Source organism: Rana temporaria, chromosome 7 (assembly GCF_905171775.1).
Source record: "Rana temporaria chromosome 7, aRanTem1.1, whole genome shotgun sequence".
NCBI lineage: Eukaryota > Metazoa > Chordata > Amphibia > Anura > Ranidae > Rana > Rana temporaria.
This window is the reverse complement of record NC_053495.1, coordinates 65,034,087-65,047,298: the sequence shown is the minus strand read 5'-3', so window position 1 is coordinate 65,047,298 and position 13,212 is coordinate 65,034,087. Positions and strand designations below refer to the sequence as shown.

Below are 13,212 nucleotides of genomic sequence, written 5' to 3'. Positions count from 1 at the left end.
GGGAGGACTGAGCGATCAAGGGGGACAGATTTATGCTGCATCCACCCAGGTGAGTATACATTTTTTTTTTTTTTATTCTAAACTTCTCTTTTAAATAAATGTCAACACTGTCAGCAGTTTGATGGGTCAGGAAAACACTAAACTATTCTCTCTCTTACTACATAGTGTAAAAAAAAAAAAAACACACGACAATCCAAGTGATGTGATGAAAAAAATACGTTTTTAAAAACGTCACTTTAATTGACCGTGTGTGGGGGAAAGTGTGGGGGAAAACGTTGTTTTATGTCTTCTAAAAAACGACCAAAAAAAATTGAAGCATGCTTCAATTTTATGTGTCGTTTTTCAAAACGTAAACTTTTACTTCACAGAAATTGACCGTGTGTAGCAAAAACGTCGTTTAAAACGAAGTTTTTTCATCCGCGCATGCCCAGAAGCAACTTATGAAGCGAGCTTCAATGGAAAAACGTGGTGGAACGTAACCTCGCTTTGCTAGAACATTGTGAGAGAAACGATGGTGTGTAGGCAACTTCGTCTTTGAAAATTGAAGTTTCAAAAACGTCGTTTTTTACTTCACAGAAAATGTCGTTTTTTTCCATCACATAAAGTGATGGTGTGTATGCGGCATTAGACTGTATTTCTATGAGCCTTTCAGGACAGCACATGGAGAGCGCAGATCCACCTCTTCACAGGAAACACTGCAGTGACAACGCCCCTTCGAAAAGCGCCTGCTTCCATCATGCCGTCAGTCTTCCTCTGACATGCTGCAAGATATCAGCAAAACATTGAGCACCGGAGATTATACATCCATATACATAACATGCCAGGGAGGGAAGTAGTTGCTGTCCTGAAAGGCTCATAGAAATACTGTTACCAGTTAGTCTAAAGTTTTCTCCCTTTGCCTTTCAGGACAGTACCATGGAGATGATGACAGAACTTATTTCAGAGTGGGACCACAGCTTGTAAGACCTTCCTGTCAAAGTACTGAACTGAGGCCGACAGAAGATCCAACCTGTAGTGCCTTATGAATGTGGAGGAGAAGCTGGACCATTTGGCTGCCTTACAGATCTGTTCTGGCGATGCCCCAGCCCTCTCCGCCCTCGAAGCTGGCGCTGCCTGTGTGGAGTGGGGCATTATCCCCTCCGAAGGTTCTTTACCTACAAAATCTTCCCAAGATACTCTTGGATTTTCTCTCTCCTTTATGCACTGCTGACAGAACAAACAAGGAAGATGATTTCCTATGTTTTTTGATTACTTCCAGGTACTTCAGAAGACACCTTCTGACATCCAAGATGTGAAAGGCCTCTTCTCTGGGGCCTGAGGGTGCTGGATAAAATGTTAGTATAATCTGCGTGCGGTGGAAGACACCTTTGGAAGAAAACCTGGATCAGTCCTTAAGATTATGCTGTCTGGGAGACCTCTCAAAAAAGGCTGAGCATTCAATAGGTCCTGAACTTTGCTAATCCTGTGGGCAAGAAATTTTAAGGATGTAGCTTCCAAAGGTTCGAAAGGAGCCTTTGTGAGACCCTGCAGAACTAAAGATAAAACCCAACTCGGAAAAAACTTAAAGGGCGCTGGCCTATTTCTAGCCATGGCTTTAAAAATACAAATTAATGGCTCCCTAGAAAGACTGATAGTGCTGCCACCTGCGCCTTGAGGGCGTTTGCTGCTTGGCCTTTCTCCATTCCTGCATGGAAAAACTCTAGAATGGAAATTAAACTACTGAAATCAAAATTTTTGCTGAAACACCAGAAGTAAGAAAACTTCCGCACTTTAAAATAAAATTGGGTGATAGAGGCAACCTGGACTCAGAAGATTTTTACTGATAGGTTCATAACAGTTGAGAACCAAGATTTTCTTGGTCACTATTAGAATCAAGTCTGTGGATTCTATTCTGAACTTTGCTAGTACTCGCGGAATCAACTGATCAACAAGATAAGATCTGATGCACCAGTTCCATAAGCACCCTGCTCCTTGTTCCACCCCGTTTTTTCATTAGGTACAGGACAGCTGTCATGTCTGACAGAACCTGCAAATGTTGATTTCCCAAGGACCGCTGGAAGACCAAAAGATTCCAGTGAATTGCTTTTAGTTCCCTCCAGTTGGACGATCTTCTGGCCTCCGCCTTGGACCATTTACCTTGCACTGTTCTCCGAGGTGGGCTCCCCACCCCATGTGCTTGTGTACGTTGTTAAATGCTTGGTTACTGAAAAGACCCAAGGGAGGCCCCTTGAGAGGTTCCTTTTATCCCCCCACCACCATAGGTACTTTTCGCTCTCGCAGCCAACTTGATCCTTTTCTCTAGGGACTTCCGATACGACCATTTCTGGAGTATGTCCCACTGAAAGCGGCGAGCATGTAGTCTGGCCCACTGCACCGCCGGAAAAGTTGCCGTAAATAGCCCCAGTACTGACATGGCCTTTTGTACGGATACTTCTAGGTTGGATTGGACCAACTTTAAGGCTAACTGAACTTTCTCAATTTTTTTCTGTCGGGAGAAAGATTCTTTGCAGTGTTGAATCTATCTCGTATCCTAGGAATCTTACTCACTGAACCAAGATTAGATTTGATTTATGTTAGTTCAGCAGCCAACCCAAAATGTTCAGGAGTTTCTGGGTTATTTGTTGGTTGGCCACTACTTTTTCCTTGGCCTCTGCAAAAAGTAGTAGGTCATCGAGATAGGGTACTTTCAGCCTCAGGGGCTCCAAGGCCTCTGCCAAGACCTTTGTAAACACTCTGGTGTGGAGGAATGGCCGAAGGGCAGGGCTTTGAACTGGAGATGACATATCTCCCATGTTGACTGATAGAAGCAGAAATCTGAGACAATTATACGATTGGGATGTGCAGGTATGGGTCCCTCAATTCGATTGACACCATAAAACAAACTGGGAGTGAGCAGACTTCTTACAGAAAAGATAGTGTCCATCGAGAATCTCTTGTATCCTATTGATTTGTTCAGGATTTTCAAATTTAAGATCAGGCAAAGTTTTCCTGAAGGTTTCTTGACCAAATATAAATAGAATAGAATCCCTCCCTCTCCTGTTCCCTGGAAACTTGGATGACAACACCCTGTTGCATCAGCTCCCTTAGAAGGGACACTATGGTCAGGGCTTTTTCGGAAAATAAGCCAAACGGAAGGCGATTGTCATTGCGTTTTTGCAACTTGTTCTGGGGGCTCCCTCTCTTTTTGGGGCTGCTGAAAGGCCAAAAAAAAAAACAAAAAAAAAAAATTTCCTTGGTGGTTTTCTTTTCTTTTTTGGCAGAAAGGCCTTCTTGCCCGCCGCTTTGTCCAACACGGTTCCCAATTCCAGCCCAAACAGTAAATCCCCCGTGAAGGAGATCCCGTAAAGTTTTACCTTCGAAGCAGAGTCCCTCCATCCAGGTTTTAAACCATAGGGCCCGTCTGGCGTAGGTTGATCAGGGCGGAGGATCTCGCCGACATCACTATGGACTCGGCTGAGGCATCAGCCATGTACCCAATTGCATTCAGCAGTGTAGGAAAGGATTCCAGTAAATCTTTTCTAGAAGTGCCGGCTTCCACATGTCCTTTTAGCTGTTCTACCCAGCATTCAAGGTTTCTCATCACTACAGTAGATTCCATTGCCTGCTTCAAATTGGACAACGAGGAGTCCCCAGCCTTTCTCAGGAGGAAATCTGCCCTCTTGTCCATGGCATCCTTGAGTACCCCCATGTCTTCAAACGCTAGATCAGTAAGCCTCGAGACCTGGGAGAAGGCTGCATCAATCTTTGGTCTGTTACAAACGAAAGACTCGTCCTCTTCAAAAGGGAATCTCCTTTTAGAGACCGTGAGAAAAATAGGCCCCTTTCCGGGTCTTTCCACTCTTTTTTTTTTACCACCTCAGCGAGTAACTTATGGACTAGGAATACCCTATGTTTAGTCCCTTGTAGACTTTGGTACGTCTGATCATGCATCGATAATTGAGTTTTCTCCTCCTGTATATCCAGGGTGGTATAAGACGCTTTTAATAGGTCCTCCACTTCCTCCAATGTAAGTTTGTAACGAGAGGTCCTTGCCTCCTCCTCTACATCCTCCTCCCCCCCTCAACATTGGGTTCAGAGAATACTGTCGCTCTTCTCCTCTGACTCACTTTACGCCTGTTTTGAAGTAGAGGGTAGAGGATTGGAATGGGAACTCTAGCCCTGAGCGGACCCGACCCCGCTTCCCTGGAGTGGGATCCTTCCGACTGGCCATCACTCCCTTGAGGCGGAGGAGAAAGAGGACACCGGACCACCCTCCCGTGCTGAGGGGGTGCTGGGCTGGTCATAGAATAAGGAGAAGCCAGAGGGTACTGCCACCCCCTCCCCATGGAGAAAATGCAGCCCCCCCTCTCTAGTTCCCCAGCAGCACTTCCACCATAGCGACACAAACACCAAGACTGACGGCATGGTGGAAGTCGCCACTTTTAAAGGGGCGTTGTCATGGCAGTATTTCCTGTGAAGAGGTGGAGCTGTGCTCTCTCCTTAGTGCTGTCCTAAAGGCGAAGGGAGAAATGATGGTTCGCCACTATATAACTCTGTAACAAAGGGGAAGAATTTGCAATCATATTTTTACTAAATAAAAATTTCAGACATGATGTTTGGTAAAAAAAAAAAAAAAAAAAAAAAACCTGTTCATTCAAAAAACATATTTCACGAATGTCACTATAAACATTGATCTAGAAAGATTGTAATATTGTAGGTACAACTGCGTGTGTATTTTTCAGCATATAAAATGGAAAGCGGACTTGGAAAAGAACGTCGTCCCCAGTAACTAGCTTTTCATTAACAAAAAATAATTAAACAAAACTAAAAATTGTCAAACCCAAGACGCCTGTAAAAATGCTCAAAAACGCTTAAAGAGGAGTTCCACCCAAATTTGGAACTTCCTCTTAACCCACTCCTCTCCCCCTTACATGCCACATTTGGCATGTAATTTTTTTGGGGGGGGAGTGGGGGCTTCAGCACGAGTGGGACTTCCTGTCCCACTTCCTCCTTCCTGTAGGCGACTAAGCTTAGTCGCCTTCAGGAAGTGGCTGCTGTTGGCGATCGCCTAGGACACGTCACAGGTCCTAGGCGATCTCCTGGCCAATTACACGGCGCGGCGCCGGGCCGCGCCGCTCGCGCATGCGCAGTGCCGCGCCGCTCGCGCTCGCGCATGCGCAGTGGGTGCCCGGCCGTGAAGCCGAAAGCTGTCACGGCCGGGTGCCCACACTGAAGATGAAGACGCCGGCCGGGGAGGGGGGGAGAGGAGCGGAGCCCTGGCCGGCGCGTCGCTGGAGCGCTGGAGCAGGTAAGTGCCTGTTTATTAAAAGCCAGCAGCTACACTTTTTGTTGCTGCTGACTTTTAATAAACACACAAATGGCTGGAACTCCCCTTTAATGAAAAAAGCCTGTAAAAACGACCTTATTGCTATGCTCAGTTCAATCAGGAATGCAGCCTCAGAGTTAGCAACCTGGGACAGGTAAATAAAGTCAAGTTTCTTATCTTTGTATTCCAAATCAATCACTTTGAAAGTACTGAATCATCACGATAGTCAGATAACCTATTATTCAGAAGTCAGCAGTAGCAACCTTCCTAGTCCCTCTATACAAGTTTGCTTGCAATGAAACATGTCTCTGACTAATGCTAGGCTTTTATTATGATGCAATGTTTGAAGTTCATATTCTTTACCCAATCATTTGCTCTGATGCGCCTAAAACTTCCTCAAAAGGTGCCAAAATCATCTCAGCAACTTACACATCTCTACCAATTAACACACTCTAGCTCTACTGATTCTAAGACTCAGGAGACCAATTATAATTTGCTGACGTGCTGGTATTGTATACCTTCAGACTTGTCACGCATATACCCTTCAGTTAGAGATCTTTGTTGGAGAGGTTGCGGCCAGCATGGTATTCTCCTGCACTTGTGGAGAGAGTGTCCCACAATTCGTCCTTTTTTGGTCAGATAAAAGCAGTTTTGAATGTAGATATCCTATTGTCCCCGGTTTCACTTCTCGCTCCATTTTCCATCCCTACCACTTGGTCATTATAAGCAAACTGCCCTACCGCTCCTTTTAAATGCGGCTAAGAGACCGATTCCCATTTACTGAAAAAGGGCTCAGGTTCCCAATAGGGATAAATGGATCAGAAAATTAATGAAACCATGGATGCGGAGGAGTGGGTGGTGACATGCAAGGGCAGCTGGGAGTGCTTCTCTAGTGTTTGGGTGACATGGCGGGCTCGCATACCTGACCCTACTTTGGTCCCATCTAGTTTAGATGTAGCTTTGTTGGCGTTAGCCGAGCCCTCAGTTGAGGTACCTACTTGTATACTACAGCCACTACCGAATTTTGTTCTCGTATTTTTTGGGGGCAGCTTATGTTTATTACTACCTTTTCATCTTCTTCCAGCCTCCCGGATTGGTGTGGGTGCCTGCAGTCCTGGCACATTTTGAATGGCCACTTATGGTTACATACCATGTTTTGTCTATGTTACAAGTGTCTTGTTTTTTCTTGACACAGATTGCCTGGGTCCACATGGTTTGCCCCTCGCGGAAGGATAGCCCCCCCCTTTCTCTATGAATAACCCTGTTAATGTTTGCTATGCAATGTGTCGCTTTCTTTTTCTTATTGTATGAAAATGTTCCTTAAAGAGATTGTATGAAATGTACACACACACACACACACACACACACACACACACCTTTTAGGACTAAAAATGCAACAGGCAATAACAAAAAGTGATACAAGTAAAGCTGGGTACCAGCCATTGGCTGCAGCAGCTGATCAAGTGCTTCTTTTCCAGCAGAACCATTCAACAGAAACCAGTCTAAGGATAGGCTTCTGTTGAACACTATGCTACAGTCAGATTGAAATTTGATTTGTGTGTACACAGTTCAACACAGATGGTGGTAGTGGAACTGCACAGAGTTAAGGATGTGACTGCTGATACACCAGGCTGCTAAACCCAAAATACAACATTCAGCTACCACTGATAAACAGGGAAAGAATACTGTAAGCTACCCTTAACAGTGACCTTGCTTTATGAGCGAAACAGAAATTTCACTCATAAAAGCAAAGGCAACACCAACTACATCTCACCATTGCATTGGAAGAGGGTTTGGGTGGGATTATAGCCGTGTTTTCCATTATAATCCCACCCAAACCATCTTCCAATACATTTGATTCTTTGGGATGAGGTGCCGGATGCTATGTGGTTACCTGGGTTGGAACAAATACATAAAACGTATCACCATTGTTTATGCCTACACGTATAATAAAAGCAATATAGGGCATGAGTTATGATTTAAAAGCTGTTATAAAGCCTGTGTGTTTTTTACCTTAATACATTTCCTGCATTAAAGCGGTTGTATACCCGCATGTTTTTTTACACCTGAAAAGTAAAAGCCATAATGAGCTAGTATGCACCGCATACTAGCTCATTATGAAATACTTACCTTAAAACGAGGTGTAGGGAACTTACCTGGTCCACGCCGAGCGAGATGTCATCTTGCTCCGGCGTGTCTTCCGTGTATCGCCGCTCCAGCGCTGTGATTGGCTGGATCGGCGATGTCGTCACTCCCGCACGCGGGAGATTTCATTCCGGCAAGGGCCGGCCCTTTAGACGAGGACCCCCCCTGCGCATGCGCCGCTGCAATCAGCGGAGCATTGCGAGGGGAATATCTCCTAAACCGTACAGGTTTAGAAAATATTCTTTATACCTACAGGTAAGCCTTATTACAGGTAAAAGTCAAAAAGTGGGGTTTACAACCACTTTAAAGTAAGTATTAAAAAAAAAAAAAATAAACATTGTCCCTCTACCCCCCGGGAAACTTACCCGAGTCGGTCAGCGATTCAGTGCTGTCCCCACTTCAGGTCTTCTCTTCCTCTTCTCACAGGGACTCTGGCAACAGCGGGAGCTATTGGACTTCAACACATACTGTGAGCAGAGCAGGGGGCAGGGCCGAGCAGCGCTGTATGTGTTCATAAATGCATACAGCCCCTTTTTGGGAGCAAGCCAGCACCGAAAGTAAGAGGCTTGCTATGGGGGCACACAGAAGAGGAGGACCCGGCGGGAAACCCCAGGAGAGGAGGTTTGGCCTTCCCTCCATGCAAAAACATTGCACAGAGCACATATTATTTATTCTTTTTAATTGAAAAATCTAGCATCTACAGACATTTTAAACCAACTAAATACATTCCAGGTGCATCAAAACACAAAAGGTGTACAAAGTCCTAGCTCACCACACCCATTGCAATCTAACTATATTATTGCTGTACAATCTCCTTGACATTTGCACAAAAAAAAAAAAATCTAATATCTAAACAGTCCATTCAGTCAGGCTCTTGTACTACATCCCTCTCTGCAGGATACTTGCTTTCTGTGTGGAAGCAGCGTTTTCTCTACAAAAGACCCACCCTCTTCTGGGTCAGAGCAGGGGATTTCCATTCAAACAAAGCTTAGGCTCCCAGCTGATTAAAGAGCCCAATCTCTGACTCAGAAGGGGGGTGTCGGACCTCTGCAGACAGACCACAGAAAGAAAGGCTCATCCTCTGCAGAATGCTGCCAATAGACAGGCTTTTAGGCTGTGCCTGCTTTATAAAGTAAACAAACTAAAACGTTGTACACCTTTTGCGCCTAGAAAGCATTTAAAGTGATTGTAAAGTTTTAAATATTTTTTCATTCAAATAAACACGTCACATTAACTTACTCTGTGCTCCTGCCCCCATAGGAAGCCACTTCTTATGGGGGAACTTGTGCATGCTCGATCCCAAGCCAGGCTGTTCACATCTATTCAGACACACAGCTTGGCTTAACCCCATCCACTGCTCAGACGTTTTGACTGACAGCAGCAGGAGTCAATAGCTCGACCTGCTCTCACTCAAGCCTGTGAGACAGGGGAGAGGGGAGAATAACTGCTGCAGACGTGCACAGCGCTGGATAAAGATCGGGCTCACGTGAGTATTGAGGGTGGGCGGGTGGGCTACTATTAATAGTTTTTCTTTACCTAATGAAGAGAATGCATTGCTGTAAAAAACCTTTACAACCACTTGTGATTGAGTGATTTAAAAATAAAAGTCATTTGGGCTTTAAAAATGCTTACAACTTACTTTGTCACATCAGGTATGCTTACTGGGTGCACATTTTTTCTTAGAGCCTCAATCCAATTCCTGCGAATGCCAGAAGTCATAGCGGAAAGTGTGAACACACCTTCATTTGTCTGCAAAGAACAGGCAAAAAAAAAATAAGTTATAGAGATTTCAGAAAGTCACCACACCTTTAAAACACATTTTAAAGTGATGCTAAAGTCTTGCTTTTTTTATTTAAAAACAACAAGCATCTTGTACTTACCTGCTCTGTGCAATGATTTTACACAGAGCAGCCTAGACCCTCCTCTTCTCAGTTCCCTCGCCGACACTCTTGGATCCTCCCTTCTGCCCAGTGCCCCCACATAAAGCAGCTTGCTATGGGGGCACCCGTGCTGAGCCGTTGCTCTGCGTCCGCGTCCCCTCTCTACTTTCACTGACTCACTGACCGATTGACAGCCGTGGGAGCCAATGGTGCCTGCTGCTGTCCCAATAAGGAGGAAGAATCCACCCAGAAGTTTTAGCTATAGAGGCAGCCTGTCCCTTCTAGGAGTCTTTAGGTACTACGAACCTACACCTGCAGTGGTAAATCCTACAAGAAGAAGAGAACTTCCTGGCCTTCAACAAGGTGGGAACTGCAAAGTCCACAAGAACCCTGTCCCTCAGAACTAGGGTTTCAACTGCCAAAGCATTAAATTAGTGGCTGCAAAGCAGGATGGAACACGTTATCGTTAAAACATAATTGATTTCCTCAGCTACCCTATGTAATGGAGGGGAGGAGGTGTTTGTAGTCAGGAAAACAGCCATTCTAGGGTAATGCCGCTGATGCCTTCTTGGATACAGTACACTGCATTGAGTGAACATCATCTTAGGGCAGGAAGTACGTTATTCACAGAACTGCCCGGTGGGAATAAAAGACTGGAAAAAAAAATAAAAAATTCAGCCCTGACTTAGGGACTGATAAGTTGCAACTATTACAATTTTGGGTTTAGAGATGCTTTATAATAAAAACTTTCTGTACTGCCAGAAAATGTCCTTTGCGCGCCCCCCCAATAAAAAAACATTTTTTTTTAAAAAAAAATTCCAATCTGGTCCTTGGTGGGTGCGTTTTTCCAGACTTTCAGGTAAAACATACTTTGGCCATTTCTAAATTATTATTCAAGACCAATTTCTTAAACCGATTCCATCATCTAGCACTGTTAGAAGTCGATCACTATTGCAATTCGGCACCATGAGGTCAGTCTAAAAATCTTTTGGTGTTCCTCCTTGTCAGAATTATAAGCCAACCTGCTTGAATTCAGTGAATGTTTGCAAAGACACTGCAGTCTCAACTCTGGAGCTCTCTGAAAATATATTTTCAGTTTGCCCCCATAACTATCCAAACAAAAGAAAGTACTGATTATAAATGGATATCTACTGTACCCAAAATAGAGCAGACTTACATTACAAAACTACTAGTCCTTCAAAATCTGCCCTAAACATAAATGCATTCAAACCTAAAAACTTTTCTAGGCTAAAGTGCCCGGATCATTTATTTTGTGAGACATTTTTAATGTTTTGTTTTCTTTTGGTGGGATTAAATTGCAGCAATTTTTTTTATTATTAAATACCGAAAGGACTGAAAACTATGGATGTTTGACTGCCTGTGATCAGCGCTATGCCGACTTTCTGGCGGGCTCTGCAAGTGCATCTGCGAACACGCCTGAGCCCATTCTTAGTGGACACACAGGGTGTTGAAGTCTAGCACCTTTAAGATGTTGAATATAGAAGGATAATTTATGGACAGTTTGTTTTACGAGACTTTTCACAGATTTTTTTACTGCATGGAGGTTTTTTTTTATTACAATATTATTGATTTAGCCTCCGCTCTCATTAGTGCGACTCCAAAGTCATGCGATTTCCAATGCACCCTTGATGCGACTTTTACACTCTATGGCAGTTAAGTCGCATCAAAGTAGTGCAAGAACCTTTTTTAAACTCACATAGATTGAAACGAGTGCCATTGAAATACATGAAATGCAACTTTATGTGTCCAAAGTCACACGACAAGTCACACTAGAGAGAATGGAGGCTTAGACTCAGGGTCCTGAAAGTACATAATAAAATGCAGGTCAATACAAACATTCTACTGTAATATAAATCATAGAGGCACACCTGTAGGAGCACAAAAACAAAAAAATGATCACAAGCCAACCAAAGAATCAAAAAAGTAAAAATTAGCATACTGTGAAAATTGTTAATGTTATTACCTTTGGAGACCTTAATGAGCTACATATAAAAATACAAGCTTGAAGTGGAGTTAATTGACAAGGTCAATGTAAGCACTAAAAAAGAAGTTACACTCACATGAATCTGGAAGCCATAATTCCTTTGTACAGGGAACTCAGGCACGTCAGTGCAAGTTCTAAGATCGATCTCACCATCCAGCTCATCAGCCTTAGGATAAAAAAAAAAGGGTCATGTTAAATTCTGTGCATTCTCTATCTGAACTGCAAGGCAGCATTTTTCATTAAATATGTTTAGTCTTCAAAACTGCAATCAAGTCATGCTATCACAAAGCAAAAAAAAAAATACAAAAAACACTTGTTCACAACATAGAGGTGTCTATTTGTAAAATAGAGGGCACCATGTGAATTTGCATCATGAAGTGTAAGTAAACATCCTGAAAAACGGATAAGAGGAGAAAAAAAAAAAAAAAAAAAAAGGGTCCATCTGTGCTCTCTTCAGAGAGCATTCAACAATGTACATAGTTGTGGCGTGCTAGTACAGGCTTTAAGTGGTTAAAGCAGGCGGTGAGGTGAAAACACAGTACATTGCACACAGTTGCAAGGCCTTGCAGAGTGGCCTCATCATCTGACAGGGGCAGGTATAATTCCAGCCATGGCCATAAAGCAAAAGCATTGCAGCATGTGTACACCCCTGGCTGCTGCCTCTGCAACAGTTGCGGGTGTGGTAAAAACACTATCAACTGCTGCTATTGGTAAAAAAATAAAAAATTAAAATAAAATTGTGTTGTCAGGGTCTTAAATATATACACTGCGGCTGGAAGCGGTTGCAAGAGGTACTTGCATGTAAGGCTGTATGTGTTCAGGGGCATATCCCAGGAATGCAGGTATTCTGCGTAACAGGCATGTCCCTGAATGCATAGGTCCATAAACGCTCAGTGTCACTCAGTGCAGCGTCCGTCCATCCACAGAGTATTACAGCTTGTCAGAAAGCAGGGCTGGATGCTGCACCTGTGCCCTTCGGGCACACAAAAATGCTGTGACTGGTAGCGCAGAGCTAAACGCCCAAAGACTTAAAGGGGTTGTAAAGGTTCATGGTTTTTCACCTTAATGCATCCTATGCATTAAAGGGGTTGTAAAGGTAAATGTTTCTTCACCTTAATGCATCCTATGCATTAAGGTGAAAAAACATCCGATGGTACTGGCCCCCCCCGAATCCCCGTTTTACTTACCTGACCCCTCGAAAGTCCCGCGCGCCTCCAAGTGATCCTCTTCGGTTCCCAGCCTGGCCGTTGATTTTCTAGGTTGGACGGGTTGATAGCAGCGCAGCCATTGGCTGGCGCTGCTGTCAATCACAGCGGATGACGCGGGGGCAGGGCCGAGTGATACAGCCGGCGGCTATGCCCGCCGCTGTATCACGGGACCGCGCTCGCAAAAGCTTTCCACCATGCGAGCTGGCTCGCATGAAGGTGGAAAGCTTTTGCGAGGAGGAGCCGAGACAGCCGCCGAGGGACCCCAAAAGACCAGATTCGGGGACACTCTGTGCAAAACGAGCTGCACAGTGGAGGTAAGTATAACTTGTTTGTTATTTAAAAAAATAAAAATAAAAAATTCTGCCTTCAAGGTAAAAAAACACCCGTCAATCACCAGTCCCCCCCCCCCCCCCCCCCCCCCGTTTTACTTACCGGAGCCATTTCACCTGCTCTGCGCATCCCCGGCGTCCTCTTCTCCATGGAGTCCTGGCGTTGATTGGTTGATCGTTCCTCTCCTCCGCCATGATACCCAGAGTGACTTCCGGGTATCGCTGCTCCGGCACTGTGACGTCTCTACCACGCATGTGCGTGGGAGCCATCAGGGACGGCACGGTCACATTCATTAACGGCATGCTCATTGTCGTTGTCTAGGGCGCATGCATCGGTGCA

General features: G+C 44.5%; 1 protein-coding gene across 2 annotated transcripts in view; it reads right to left on the bottom strand.

The window, feature by feature from the left end:
• LOC120945384 (TRIO and F-actin binding protein) overlaps nt 1-13,212 on the bottom strand; it is a 99,611-nt gene that overhangs the window by 52,335 nt on the left and 34,064 nt on the right. For both annotated transcript variants that reach the window (XM_040359514.1, XM_040359513.1), the window contains exons 4-5: nt 11,412-11,501; nt 9,090-9,199 (exon numbers count right to left, since the gene is read on the bottom strand). In XM_040359514.1, coding sequence (XP_040215448.1) covers nt 9,090-9,199; nt 11,412-11,501 — 200 coding nt within the window. The remainder of the gene's footprint in view (nt 1-9,089; nt 9,200-11,411; nt 11,502-13,212) is intronic.